Source organism: Cyanistes caeruleus, chromosome 20 (assembly GCF_971803275.1).
Source record: "Cyanistes caeruleus chromosome 20, bCyaCae1.hap1.1, whole genome shotgun sequence".
In the NCBI taxonomy this organism is placed as follows: Eukaryota; Metazoa; Chordata; class Aves; order Passeriformes; family Paridae; genus Cyanistes; species Cyanistes caeruleus.
This window is the reverse complement of record NC_141720.1, coordinates 7,891,762-7,906,007: the sequence shown is the minus strand read 5'-3', so window position 1 is coordinate 7,906,007 and position 14,246 is coordinate 7,891,762. Positions and strand designations below refer to the sequence as shown.

The 14,246-nt window shown below is 49.9% G+C and overlaps 3 protein-coding genes across 11 annotated transcripts in view; 1 reads left to right on the top strand and 2 right to left on the bottom strand.

Annotated features, from left to right (window-relative positions):
- Nucleotides 1-1,963, top strand: part of GPSM1 (G protein signaling modulator 1) — a 68,426-nt gene extending 66,463 nt beyond the window's left edge. For all 5 annotated transcript variants that reach the window (XM_086858611.1, XM_086858612.1, XM_086858613.1 and 2 more), the window contains one exon: nucleotides 6-1,963. In XM_086858611.1, coding sequence (XP_086714737.1) covers nucleotides 6-194 — 189 coding nt within the window. In that variant the 3' untranslated portion in view covers nucleotides 195-1,963. The remainder of the gene's footprint in view (nucleotides 1-5) is intronic.
- Nucleotides 1,964-5,004: 3,041 nt separating this feature from the next.
- On the bottom strand, nucleotides 5,005-6,884 carry DNLZ (DNL-type zinc finger). The gene is made up of 3 exons (XM_086858617.1): nucleotides 6,482-6,884; nucleotides 5,930-6,069; nucleotides 5,005-5,343 (listed from the first exon to the last, which is right to left on the bottom strand). Exons 1-3 carry the CDS (start codon nucleotides 6,815-6,817, stop codon nucleotides 5,172-5,174), a joined length of 648 nt encoding a protein of 215 aa, XP_086714743.1. The 5' UTR covers nucleotides 6,818-6,884; the 3' UTR covers nucleotides 5,005-5,171.
- Nucleotides 6,885-6,891: 7 nt separating this feature from the next.
- CARD9 (caspase recruitment domain family member 9) lies at nucleotides 6,892-14,063 on the bottom strand. Of its 5 annotated transcripts, none has more exons than XM_086858608.1 (14): nucleotides 13,665-14,063; nucleotides 13,096-13,187; nucleotides 12,591-12,813; nucleotides 12,094-12,231; nucleotides 11,444-11,769; nucleotides 10,874-11,053; nucleotides 10,557-10,706; nucleotides 10,164-10,289; nucleotides 9,882-10,073; nucleotides 9,305-9,346; nucleotides 8,671-8,716; nucleotides 7,953-8,023; nucleotides 7,371-7,459; nucleotides 6,892-7,191 (listed from the first exon to the last, which is right to left on the bottom strand). In XM_086858608.1, the coding sequence occupies exons 1-14, from the start codon at nucleotides 13,951-13,953 to the stop codon at nucleotides 7,095-7,097; spliced, it is 2,061 nt and encodes a 686-aa protein (XP_086714734.1). In that variant the 5' UTR covers nucleotides 13,954-14,063; the 3' UTR covers nucleotides 6,892-7,094. The 5 variants fall into 5 exon arrangements, with proteins under 5 accessions (XP_086714734.1, XP_086714735.1, XP_086714736.1 ...); XM_086858609.1 differs by having other exon boundaries at nucleotides 7,383-7,459; nucleotides 13,665-14,062; XM_086858610.1 differs by lacking the exon at nucleotides 13,665-14,063 and adding an exon at nucleotides 13,428-13,541 and having other exon boundaries at nucleotides 7,383-7,459.
- Nucleotides 14,064-14,246: the final 183 nt, after the last annotated feature.

Genomic DNA, 14,246 nt, shown 5'->3' with positions numbered 1-14,246 from the left:
TGCAGTCCTCCAGGATCGATGACCAGCGCTGTGCTCCACCAGACTCCATCCCCCGAGGCCCCACCATGCCCGATGAAGACTTCTTCAGCCTCATCCAGCGTGTCCAGGCCAAACGCATGGACGAGCAGCGTGTGGATTTGGCCTCAGCCCAGGAGGAGGCTGAGGAGGAGCAGCAGAGGCCTGGTTCCAGCTAAGAACTGGGCTTTGGTCTGGGGGGGTTGTTTCAGCTTATTTTGTTTTTTAAAAAGGAAAAAGAGTAGGCGGTTTTAAGCCCAAATGCTTCTGTGCTCCCAGTCTTGTCCTGGGAGCTGCACCTCCATCGTGTTCCTACAGGACAGCCCAACGGATGGGGGACAGTTTTTAAATAAGGGGTTTTTTTAGGACACTTGGCCACTGTAACTCTGGGCACAGCACCTGGAAGACTTTAGCAGCCCCTTGCTCATCACCTAAAACCCCAGGAACTTGGAGGAGCCCACAGGGGGTAGTTAACTCCAGCCTTGATGTCTTTTATTTCCACACTTCTATTTGAACAGGGAAAGGGAAGAACACCTTTTCCATTTTTAAGTCCTCCTGTCTTCCCTGACAGAAATGGCTCTGGATCCTTTTCTGGAACATCTTGTTCAGCTTTGTTCCTTCTACAGGAGAAAAAGAGCCCAAGTCCTTTAAACCTTACTCCACCCCAGCTGCATTGTGGTCCCACACACCTGAGTGTATTTTAGGTTTGCTGAGGACTCTCTGGAGAACCTTGGACATTGTCTGCTTCCAGCTGCAGCCCTGCAGGACCTCCTGAGCAGGACAAACCCTCACTCACCCTGAGCTTTAGTGGGATTTGTTACCTCTGGAGCCCACTGCACCCCCATGGCAGGGGCTGTTCCTGGGCAGGAGGAAGGAGGAAAGAGTCTCTGCCCCAAGTGTTCAGCCCATGGCAAGCAGGGACAGCTTCTGCTCCCACTGAGCCAATGTGAGGGTGTTCAAGACAGAACCTGTGTGTGACAAGAGCCCTGCTTCAACAGCCAGCAAAGCTTTCTGCCCATGGCTCGTCCCTCCTGCATTCTGTGTCCAACAGCAGCTTGGGCCAAGGGCCCCTCCCTCCCCTTGTTTCTCCCTGACCCAGCACTGAGCTGCTCGTGATGAGACACTCTGGTTCTGTCCGCCTGTCTCCAGCCACTGGAGCCTCAGGAGAGCCCCAGCCTGGGGGGCTGGCTGGGAACTCACATTTACTGTCATTCCTTCCCCTTTTGGACCAGCTGGAAAAGCTGGAGGAGGGGAGCAGGGACCTGACCTGAGGAGGTGCAGTATTTTTCCTTTGCTTGACCAGAGACTATGCTGGACTTCAGAAACTCCAGCGCCGAGCTGTGCCGAAGCAGCGTCGTTCCTGCAGAGAATAAATCAGCACTTTCCATTCAAAATGCATTTGATGGAAACATTCCCAACCAGCAGGGAGATATTTTTAGACCAGTGATGCTGCTCATGGGGCATTTACCCTGCCTGCACTGACCATGTGGAGTGGTAGCTGCAGTTTACCTGCTACCTGGGAGCACTCACCTGCTGCTTGGCTGGGGCTGGGCAGAGCTCTGGAGAGGGGAGAGGAGGAGATGCCCATCCTGTACCTACCAGCTAAGCTGGCATTTGTAAAAGAGGAAAACAATGATGATGAGTACCTGACCAGCTGCAGGCTCAGGCCTCTGCAGCTCTCAGCCAGGTGGTGAACTGGAACCTGACCATTAAGCTTTCAGAGGTATTATTGAGGTATTATTTGCCATATACTTGAATGTATGAGCTTATTTATTTTTTACATGTGCATTTGCTAATGTCATTTTAATGGGGAATTTCCAACCCACAGGTACTTGTTTTTTTTCTAAAAAATAATCTGCCAAATGGATTAATATATTAGAAATGAGTACAGCTCAAGGGGAAGGGGTGGGGGGAATTGTGCTTAATAAATATTTGTGTCTAAGCTTCAGTGCAAATACTCATTTCCATTATTTCTTGGCTGACAGCAGGATTAATCCTGGCCCTTTGGAATAGGGATGGGGGTGAATGGGGGGGGGGGTCTCTGGTAACAGACACCACCACCTGTGCTAAGAAATGTGTTGTGCACCCACCTCCACATTGCTTTAGACTTTAGGGGGCTCTTGGCAGCCACCACCATCCCAGCTCTGCCTGCCAGCATGGATGTGGCTGTGGAGAGAAGGCACAAAGCCCTGAGAATTCCCTGCCCAGAAGTTTCCAGGACTACAGGGCAGACAGAGCAGCCCTGCATGGCTGAGGAGAGGCTGAGCAGTTCCTTTCAGGCTCTGCCCAGTCTTGGTGCCACTCCGGCGCCTGGCCCAAAGCTGGGTTGTTCCCCAGAGCCAGGGGACAAGGGCAGGGAGTGCTGGGCACAGCCCTGGCCCCAGCCCTTGGAGCAGACACACAGCAACAGCACAGCAGCCATGAGCAGGCTGTTGGACCGGGCTGGGAGCAGCAGTTTGGATCCTGAGCCGTGTGAGGATGAAGCCAAGTCATGGCTGGGTTTCCCATGTCTGGCTTATTTGTGCTGGCCACTGCCAGCCCTGATCACAGATTAATAAAGAGCCACCAGCTTGTTCTCATCAGGTGTTCTCACACCTCTGCGTGCCTGGGCACAGCAGCCCTGTGTGTGAGCTGGGGACAGAACCCAGGTGTGCAGAGGCTCAGATGCCCAGGAGCAGGTGAGCCCTGGGAGTGAGTGATGGTGTCTCACCTCCTGTGTCTCCATCCTGAGCAGCACAGGCTCACTCTGAGCAGAAGGCACTGGCTACCATTGAGTCTCCAGAGCAGCCTGCAGCAGCGGCTGCTGTGCTGTATCCTCCTCTCTCCCACGCTGCCAGGCTCGTTCCCACATCGGGAAGAGCTCTCTGCTGCTGACATCCGCTGGAGAGGCGCGGCATTGCCGGCCCGTGAAGTGCTGCTGCTGCAGCTGTGGAGTTACTGGGAGCAGAGCTGTCCCCAGTGTAGGGCAGGTCCTTGTGAGGAAGAATCTTAAAAAATCCAGCAGAAACACGAGATCCTGCCCTCTCCTACCCAGCTGTACACAAGCATCCAGAGGCACTCACAAGACAGGGCTGATGTCAGGCCTGGAGAAAGACACTCAGGAGAAAGGCTGCTTCTCCTCCCTCCCTGCCTCTGGCTAAAGCAAACCCATGTGCTTACCTGTGTCCCTTTCCAGAACAAACCCACTGCCCCATGACACAACGTTTTTTAGAAGAAACAGCTTAGAAAGGGAGCGAAACATTCAGCTGAAACCCTGAAATCTCTTAGAAGCAAATATTTTTGTACTGTGTGCAAATTCCTTCCCCTGATGTTGGCCTGAACCTTCAGAGCAGCAGCAAGAACTGCCACCCTCCATGCCCAGAGCTACAGAGGACCCCCAGGGCACAGGGACCTGTCTCTGTCCTGCCCCCAAAGAGCACCTGGTGACAGAGGGCACTGGGACAAGGAAACACTAAAATCTAGGAACAGCCAACATAGATTTTGCTACTTTTTACTATAACACAGCAAAAATTCACACGACCTTCCTGTAGCTGGGGCCCAGTAACAGGTAAGAAAGGTAAGGAAAACAGTATAACAAAGCCAAATTGTAAATTAGTTGTTTCCAAGGCAACACAGATCCTGCAACAGCTGCTCTGTTCCACCCCATCAAAGGTATCAGCACCATGGAAGCAGAACACTGATTTTCAGATTAAAGGTAATAAAACAAACACTTTGCCAGCGGTGCTAATAGGTGCCAGCAGCACAGCTCAGGGGGAGAACACAGCAATCCTGGGTCACTCCAGCAGCTGGCTGTTTCAGGGAGAGCTGTGTCTCACCAGGAGCTGGCTGATGAAGTTGCTGCCCCTGTTACATCACTCTGCACTGACACGCCCACAGGAACTTTCCTGGTGCTCTGACCCAACACTTAGAATGCAACACAAATAAAATAGTAACAAACACTCCAGATGAAGGAAAGTCATTAATGCCTGCAATGCCCTCACTGAATCCTTGGCTGATGAAGCACCACAGGCACCTGGAGTTGCCTGGCTGTGAGAACTGGGTTTGCTCAGCCCAAGACACAAAGGCTGAGAGAGGTTTTACTGCCACTTTCTGTGGCTTAGTGATGAGGGGGATCCACAGAACTTGTGGCATCTCCACCCTTAGAGATACTCACAAGATCCTGAATATCCTCCTCTGACAAGCAGATTAGACTCCAGAAGGCTCTTCCAAACTTAATTAGTCTTTGGCAAGCTGAAAACCCTAAGAAAGCAGCTATCCCACAGCCCTAACAAAGCACAACATGATCACCTCAGTGCCTGATCCACCACTACTAGAGCTGAGTGCTGACAAACTCCTACATCTGTCATTCATTACTTTTTAAATCTCTAACTAATCTTAACATACTGCAATAGCACTAATAAGCCCCTCAATATCTGCCAAGACAACTTTCTAGGTCCTCCACCTCTCTCCACCATGCTCCACAACTATTAATTTTGCCTTCACACCCACACACTCCCCCTCACCAACAAGGAGTTGTAAAACCCCCATGCTGGAGCTCGAGTGGGATCAAAATACAAAACTTTCAACCCTGACATGAGTGGCACAGAAACAAAACTGTGGAAGATGTCAAAAGAACAGATAAAAGCGGCATTTGGCTGCATTAAAAGCAGGTGATCTGACTTTCCTGCAGGGTCATTTTAGCTTTAGAATTTTGGGACCTATCCCCTCAGGTGGTATCAATTGCTCCCTTTCAGTTGCCACACCTGAGCATCCCTAAAACCTCCAGCTCCAGCTGCATCTCACTAGGTTAAACACACATAGACAAAGAATTTCTGGCTGCCTTCTCAGCAGGGAACAAAACCAGGCATGGGACATTGCTGAGGCACTGGAAATTATTGCCTGAAAGTCAGCAAAACAAGTACCAGAAAAAAGAGCAAAAAAAATCCACAACCATCTCTAAAGATACCAGCTTGATCAAAGGCAAACTACACCAGGCAAAGACACAACAGAGAAAACCCAAGCCCAAGTTTATTTTAAAAACAAACAGTTGAAATCAGAGAATGAAGGTGAACAGTCTCTTGCCACAAGCAGAATGATCCAAATCCCACATGGCAGGTCTGTCCCACAGGCCACAATGCCACGTGTCACATCTGTCCCACAGGCCACAATCCCTCGTGTCAGGTGTGTCCCTTGTTGCCAGGATCTGGGGGGGCTTCCCCGCCATCCCCCTCTGCCAGCTGACCTTGGGGCCTGGGCTCTGCCGAGCTTTCCAGCAGCAGTTCCAGGGCTTCCTCACCAGCCACACGTCTCACCTTCTCCCCTTTGGCAGCCAGGATCTCCTCGATATTCCTGGACAGTGATTTGAGAACCAACAGTGACACCACAGCAAAGGCCCACTGCACTCTGCCCTCAGGACTGACACTACACAGGGAATCACAGGCACATCCCCATGAAAACCACCCAAAATTAACCACAGAAAACCACCCCAACCTTCTGGGAGTACTTTCATCCACTAGGATCAATAATTTAACAATTAGAGCTAAACAGAAGCTTTTAAAGATATCTCAGGAAGTTAGAAATCACTGGAATTCCACAGCAGATCAATCTACACACTTGAAACATCCAAGAAAACCCAGCAGTGAAATGATAAGGCCTGAGGGGAACAACATATCACCTGCTGGCAGCAATAAGGATCCCTGTGTATCCCACAGCTTCGGCTGCAGCTTCACACCAATTTATTTGGATCCCAGACAGCGACAGTCTGGAAATTATAGTAACTGAAAATAGAGTCTGTGTATTTTAACAAACTGGATGAAACTCTGTTTCTGGTATGAGCCACATTCCAAAAAAAAAAAAAAATCAGTGAAACGAGATACCAGCACAGGAAGCTGCGCCTAGGAGCAGGGTGTGAGGAGGATCCTGCTGACACTCTCACCTCTTTCCCTCCAGGTCGGAGAACCAGCCCAGGTTATCGGCGATGACATGGTGGTTCCCGCAGCCAGGACATGTCACGATCACCACCCCTCGGTGGTAGGCAGCCTTAGAGATGGATTTGGCCGAGCGGGTCTGGCACACCTAAAAAACAAAATGAATTTTATGAGCAGGGTAACTGCAATTCCTGGAACTTTTAAGACAAAAATACTTTTGCCATTAAAAGTGTCTTACTTCTCTCACCTCGTAACTATCCTAAGTCGGCTCCATCCTGTTACAATGTCGTGAGTTCAGGCCGAGACACAAAGGCTGAGAGAGGTTTTACTGCTTTCTGTGACTCCCTAATGAGGGGCATCTACAGACACTGTGGGATCTCCACCCTCAGACATACAAGATCCCGAACATCCTTCTCCAACACGAAGGATTTGAAACCTCCAGAGTGCTCTTCCATTCTGGGTTAGTCTTTGCAAGTTTAAAACTAAGAAAACAGCTACACCAGGAGCCCCCCGGCCACCCCAGCGACGGTGCCCTCAGAGCCCCCTGGCCCCGCGCCCACCTTGCAGGTGTACACCAGGCGATAGTGCGTGGCCGGCGGCGGCCCCGGGGCGGTGCAGAGCGGGCGGGCCTGGCCCCAGAGCTGTCCCGGGGCGGTGCAGAGCGGGCGGGCCTGGCCCCAGAGCTGTCCCGGGGCGGTGCAGAGCGGGCGGGCAGGACCGCAGAGCTGTCCCGGGGCGCTGCGGGCCGGGCCCCTCAGGCCGGGCGGGGGGCGGCGGGGCCGCCATGGCAGCAGCTCCCGGAGCAGCGCCCTCAGCGCACGCTGCATGGCCCCGCGCATGCGCACGGGGCGGGCCCTGAGGCACCGGCGGCCATGTTGGGTGCGGGCGGCGGCCATGAGGGTGTCGGGCAATGCCCTTCATTAACCCGTAATTAACCCGCAGCTCAGCCCGGCCCTGCCTCACACGCAGATATTTAAACCTGTTTATTAAGCGGGCGTCGGAGCCACGCAATAGTGTCACTGGAGCACTTTTCAGAAATGGTTGTTTGGGTGGTTTTAAAATCTAAACAGTCCGTTGTGAGTGAAATTGAGAGGCACAGCCACCCTTATACACAAGCTGGTGGCCCCTCAGATTGGCTCCTGAGGGGCCTTTGGTGTCGGTGTTGTCCCTCCCTCAGGAGCCCTCGGTGTCGGTGTTGTCGCTGCCAGAGGAGTTCTCCCAGTCCACCTCATGGTGCCGGTCTTTGGGTGCCCTTCTCATTGCTCTTTTTCTGAAAACAAGACCAGACATACAACTTTTAGAAAGTGTTTTCTACAAACAATCAACATTTCATACTGTTAGCATGTGTCAGTCCCTTTTGTGGTTCATTTTATGCCCTCCATGAATCAAGGTTGGGAACAGGAAAAGGGAAATACAAATCATGGATATTTCCAGATAAGCCCTGCTTACTGCAGCCCAGACCTTCGGTAACGCTCAAAGCAGTCCTTCATCCTCTTCCTCTCCTTTTCTGCCAGTTCCTCATTGGCCAAGCCACACTCCTTGAAATGGGAAAAAACCAAACCAAAATCATATGAATTTATTCTTGATCAGATCCGTGTTAACACCAGGTTGCTTCCCGCATCTGCAGAGTCAAGTACCAGCAGGTTTTTAACTGTGTGTGCAGGATGGTAATGCTTCTGTTTAACACAGTTTTACTACATCTATTCCCTCAACATCTACAATTCTGGGAGTCTGTTTTCTGCACCAACAGTAATTCTGCAGACAATTGCAAAAACATCCCCACCCAAAGATGAAGGGCAGAATGTAATTAGAAGAAGCTTTTATGCACAGATGGAGAAATGTCCACTGTAAATGTTTTCCTGTTCGGAGCTCACCCTTTTTGGAGGGTGGATTCTAAACTAAGTGCTCAGAGTTTGGAAAAGCAGGAGCTGCTGACCTGCTTCTCCAAGCTGGTAGATCCATCATTAATGAGAATATTAGAGATCCCAAACCCCAATCACAGTAAAGAAGAGCCCACAAAGATTCTCTTACACTTGGTGATTTTGGGGGCAGATGGCTCTCTTGAGGGCTGAGTTTCTGGTTTTGTACTCCCAGGCAATCTTCTGAAAGATAAAAAACATCATAGCTTTAGTCAGAGTTGCCATTGCAAAGTAACTTCTCTCTCCAGCAGCTCTTCCAACTGCTGTGGTGTAACTGCACAGAGTCCACAGCAGAACTGAAACCAAGCCCAAAGCACTCAGAATTCCATCCTGTGATCAATCACAAGTTACTTCTCATTTTAACTGAGCCATGAATCTTTCCCAGAGTGGTGGAGTTCCCCACCACGCTCAGAAAGAGACAGAGCTTTCCATTTCCAACTCAAGCAGCAGCAAAAAAAACCTTTGCCAAGCAGCTCCTCTGCTCATTGCATTAAAATAATCATGTCAGAGGCCCCTGTGAGAAATTTGTTAATCATTATTTTATCCATCATTTATTCTTCCCCGCTCCTCAAGTTGTGAATATCATGACACTTCACACCAGGCCCTATTTTGGTGAAACTCCTTCTGTAGTGAACAGGTGTTACAATAGATATTTTTGAATTGAACAAGTTAGAATAATTAAAAAAAGCCTTTTTGGATCAGTGCTGTTTAGTTTCAGTGAAAAATTTCCCATCTCAATGAATGAAAAGATCATTTAGATTTTCCAGGAAAGTAAAACAGAATGGAGTATCCTCTCCAGAACTTTCCAAAACTCAGTGTTTTCCCCTTACTTTTTGCTATCTGTGTATCTTCATCCAGGTGACTGTGAAGAACAAGCTGTGGGGCAAAAAACAGAGCACGAACATCAGAACTGTCGCTCAGTCTATAGGAACAGATAAAGGAATATAAAACCCAGGACAACCAACTTCTCCCTCCCTGTTGCTGCCAGCAAACAGCAGACTGAGCCAGGAGTTACAGATTTGCTCATGGATTTATCCTCCATTAATAGGTCCAGCTTCCTTTGTCCTCATTTATACTTTTGGCCTCCAGACAATTTGACAATCACTCCCTCACTGAAGTTATGAACTAAGTAAAACTCTTTACTACAGATGGCTCCAGGGTAAGACTTATTTTTACCTGTTCTCACACCAGAGAGACAATTAAAAGCAATTCAAAATAATTCAATTCCCTTGATTTGCTTAGACACAACAAATCTTGCTGACTAATGCCATAACTGTGTCCTACACTTAGAACTTCAGGACACAGGGAGATTCTGTCACTGTCTTGCTGCCTCTGGACTTTTTGGTATCACTGAAATGAGCCTGAGCCATTGAAAACTGCTGATAGTTGGGGAACTGAGCACAGGTGAGGAACAAGAAATCATCCCAGACGGAAAGTGAAAGGTAAACAAGGCACCCTACTCACTTCCTGGGAATCTCTGGAGGAGGAGTCATCCAGGTCAGAGGTCTGAAACAAAACCAGTATAATCATTCCTCATAAGCAAGGAAGCAACAGCAAGGGAACATACAGGAGAGTGAGAGCTCCAAAAAGCAGAGACGTGTGGACTTGCTGCTTCCAACACCCCTGTCTGGCCACTCAAGAAAGTACACAAGATGCCATATTAATTAAAATATATCTAATTTAGTTGCAGAAAACTTAACTCCCCATTTCATCCAAATGGCCCACATCCAGTCTCTAAATAGAGTCACCCTTTGGTGGTTGAGGAACCCCTCACAAATGCTCCAACACAGGTGGCCTGAGCTTGCATCTGTCCAGCTTTTCCATGCCTGAAACCAGGGTGAGGTCATAGAAAGCATGACACTTTTCATTTTCTATACTAAGCATTTGCATGGCAATGGTTTTAATTAATTTTGATGGTGGCTCAGGCAGGTGTGTTCACTGCCTGATGAGCTGGAGCTGCTCAGGTGCAAAGGCGTAGGAACAGCCACAGTCTGACCCCGTCCTCAGCCTCCCAATCCCACCAAGGGGAGGAGAATTATACCAGTGTGGGCAGCTCCAGCTGCAGCCTCTTCAGCTTGGCCTCAGTGGCCAGGAGCTGACTCTCCTTCTGGAAGAGCTGCAGCTGCATCTCGTCACATCTCTCCCCCAGCTCCCGGATCTGCTTGCGGTAGGCGTCTCTCTCCACCAGGTTCTTGGAATACTGTACATGGAACTGCTCTCGGGTCAGGAGAGCCTGTGCAGAGGGACAACACGTGGTATTCACACAACAGCACAGACAGGGTGGCACTGTCTGCCCAAAAAGCTGTGAAGAATGTTTTATCACCTGGTCTCTCTCCAGAGCTACTTCCTCCATTTGCTGCAGAACGGCTTCAATCCGTCTTTTGTACATCTGGGAGTCCTTCCTCAGAGATGTGCACTGTAGCTCCAGCACCTCTTTTTCCTCTGCAAACTGCTGACACAAGGTCAAAAGCACCTGCTTGTGGGCAGAGTCTAAGCCAGACTGTCCCCACTCCTGCTCTGTGGCACAGACTGCTCTGGCCAGAGCTCCATGGGGTGTCTGAGCTGTCACCTGCCACAGGTGGAGTGCTGAAATACAGGTACTACAGCAGGGATTGCTCCTGAGCAGCTGCTCTGCTCCACAGGCAAGACACTGCAGGTGCTTCACCTGCCTGTCTTACCTGTGGCCCTCAGCAGGAACTTGAACAGCAGCACCTACTTTGTCCTGGAGCACCTTGGCTCGGCGCAGCTCCTTGCGCAGGCTGTAAATGGTGTTCACCAGCTCCCGGCGTTCTTCCACAGTCTGGCTGCAGTCATTCTCCAGAGGTTCTTTGGAGAGGCTCTTCTCAAAGTTCTGCTCCCTGGCAACCTGCAGGACAAAGGAAGAAGTGAGACAGGGCCACCACCTAACTCCGTATCAGTTCTCTCTTGTCACGGCTCTTGAGGAACCACTGACCCCTACAATCTTCACTGCAGCATCGCTGCCCTGGCTGCTACAAATAATCCCTTGAGTCCATACTCAACCACCCCACCAACCTGCAGAGTGTTTTCCAGCTCCTGGTTCTTGGCCAAGAGCAGCTCCTTCTCCTGTTGGATCTCCCACACCACCTCATGGCTGGGGCGCTGCTCTATGGCGTGTTTCAGCTTCATCGTGTGCTTCCTCTCCAGCTTGCAGTCATCCTCAGCCTTCATCAGGCTGTGCTTCAGCTGATCTATCTACAAGAAGGTTCAGAGCTCAGCAGGAGCAAGGAGAAAGCTCTGGCCTGCAAAACCAGTTCTCTGTTCCCCAGCAAGTTTCTGTCCAGCTCTGTTTTCCTCAGGAAGTTTTGTGCTCAGGGGACCAGAGTCCCGCCTGTGTGCTAGCAGGTACATGTTCCTGTGCTGCCCTTGTGAGAGCAGCCTTGAGTGAGGGAAAGACTGGTCATTATTCACAGCACAGCTTGTGCAATACGGCCTACAGGCTGAGCTAGGCACCCCAAAGACACCTGCTTGAGAAGATACTCAGTGCTTCGTGCTGGACTGGAGCATCCTTGGCAAAGACAAGGTGCTCAGTGCAGCCTTCCAGGGCCAGGTAAGAAGGGGGAAGCTGGAGAAACTGTGACTGACCTCTAGCAGCAGGTCCCTGTTCTTCATGAGGGCTGCGCTCTTCTCCTCGCTCTGCTTGGCGTAGCTCAGGGCCAGGCTGTAGTTCTCGTCCTTGCACTTGCGCAGCTCCTTGCTCAGGCTGTCCCTCTCCTCCTTCATCCTCTGGGCCCGCTCCTGGTGCTTGCGGAGCAGGCTGTCCCTGACCCACATCTCCCTCAGGGTGTCCTCCTTGGAGTGCAGCCACACCGTGAGCTCCTGCGCCCTGCGCCGCTCCTCCTGCACCGCGCTCTGCAGCTTCATGATCTCGTTCATCAGCACCTGGCTCAGGCCAGACTCGCCAGCCGTGTCTGTTTGGGGGGGCAGGGGTCACTCTCTGCTGTCCTGGCACACACAGAGCTCAGTTTCCCCTCCATATCACTGCAGCCAGCCCTGATGATGTGTGGGGATCAAATTATCCCCACTGTGCCTCTCTGCTCTGTGCCTTCCTGCACCACAGAATCACTGACACAACAGGCAGAAGGAAGAATTCACCCTTCTGCTTCCTCCCCCCGCTCCCCAGTCCAGCCTCCCTTCCCAGAACCCTTCCAAAGCACACATGGAGCAAGGCAGGGAATGCTCCTGACTCTGCTAAGCAGCACCAAAGGAAGAGCTGTTGAGAACACAAACATTACCTATAATCATAGAGAAAACCCTGCTGGGCTCTTTGCCTGTTATTTTCTTATACAGCTGGGGATAATAAAGCTCAAGACTCTCCATAAACGCCTCAAAGCCCTTGTGTCCTGTTCGCTGAAGAATGTCCAGGAGAACACCTGAAATCGTAGCAACAGGATATTCTATACAGTTATTTCTCTCTTTATCTTTTTATAACTTAAGAAACAATGGCTTCACTTCCTCCCCATGCAAAAGTCCCTGGGATCTAATCACAGAATAAATTAGGTTGGAAAAGACCTCTGGGATCATTAAGTCCATCCTATGACTGAACCACCTTGTCAATCAGACCATGGCACCAAGTGCCACATCCAGGCTTTGTTTCAACACTTCCAGGGAGGGTGACACCAGCACCTCCCTGGGCAGTCCTTCCAGTGTCCAACCCCCCAGAGAATCCCAAACCAGGCCATTCCAGGCCATTGGCCTGGATACCCCACAAAAGCACTTGAAGTGCTCCCACCTGCCTTCCGTTTGCGCATGACCAGGCTGGGGTCATTGAGAACCTGCTCCTCATCATCAGGGCTGAGCACTTTGCACTGGCGCAGGTAAGGGGTGATCCGGGAAGGGTCAATCACTGAGATCAGCTTCACACGGAAATTCTCCAGGTTATTCCAACAGATCTCATCATTGTCCTCTTCCAGCATGTCAGCAGTGGGGGGAATCACTGAGCAGCCTTGTCCTGTCTGGAAAAAAACCACCAAAAAACCAATCAAGAAGCCCCTAAGCCCCAGAGCAGCGGTGGTGAAAGCATGGACATCACAGACTGAGAATGCAGAAGTGTTTCAATCAGCTTTTGCCTCTTCTCTACAAGCAGTTCACTCTTCCCTCTCCACCTCCCAGTGAGATCCCTGTGCTCTGTCTGACCACACAGACAATAAATCTAGCACTCACAAGAGCTGACACTTTACTTCACTGTAAAATAAACTTTTAGCCCCTGTTAATATCAGCCATTCTGTATCACCAACCTTCACCTCTGCAGTCACAAAAGCTTCCTTGATTCTCCTCCTGTGTCTTGGTTCTGAGAAAACCTGTCTTGGGTGCAGCCTCCCTCTGAATTCTGATTAGAGAAAAGATAATTCCAGGAACAAATCTCGTTTGAGAAAAAAGGGGAAACTACTCAGCTATACCACAGGAAAGGGAAGGAGAAGAAAAAAAGAGATAAATAAGAAAAGGGGAAGCCAGAATGGGTGATGCGAGAGGAGAAAGATGGTAATGGCATCGTGAGTCAGCAGCAACACATAGGCAATGACTTCAGATTAATTCTGGTTTTGTTTTCTAATCTGTCCCACTGAAGTACCTGCTGGGGTCCAGAAAGTTTCCTTGTGCAGAGGTCAGAAAGACTAAAAAGAATGAAAGTCACAGCCATAGGTGTGTGCAGCTGATTCCAGGGGACAAAACAAGCCACGCAATTAGAAAAAAGAGGATCTTCAAAGGCTTTCCAGCTGTTAACATCTTTCTCCAGGAAAACAGGTGGCAGCAAGAATTCACTCTCAGTTTAGAGTTCAGCTGAAAAGAATGATTTCTATCTTTTCACCTCTAATTTGGGATGTCCTCAAGCTTCCAGCATAATTATGACAAGAAAGGGAAAGGGAATAAAGTCTTGGCAAAGCAAGGAACATCACCCATGGTTCCCAAATGACAAGCTGTGGCCATGGCAGCAATAAAGGAGCAGCCCAGCAAGCAGCATTGTGATGATGCTGAGCATCACCAGAAGACCTGAGCCTGCCTCCCCCACTTCCCACAGCCCTGGAGCTGAACTCAGAGTGTTTTTTAAAAAAGCTTGGAGAACACACAGGCTCTGATGCCATGGCAGCATGACACATGTTCCCATCAGCTTCCCACTCTACTCTTTGTTCTGCTTTCTAAGTTTATGAAGAGTTTTTCCATGTTATCATTAGGAGTAGGGCAGAGATGCTCAGAGATTGTTCCAGTCTGTGTTTCTTGTCATTAAATTAGCTTTACACTAAAAAAAGATGCAGTACTTGTGTCAGCTGTGCCCTTGCTGAAGGTAATCAGTGTGCTTGTTAATTGACCAATTTAGCCTGGGGAGGTTTTATTCTAGTGACAAATCAATTTAATCCTGATAAAGGACAAAGCCAACTGCTGCTTATGCAGT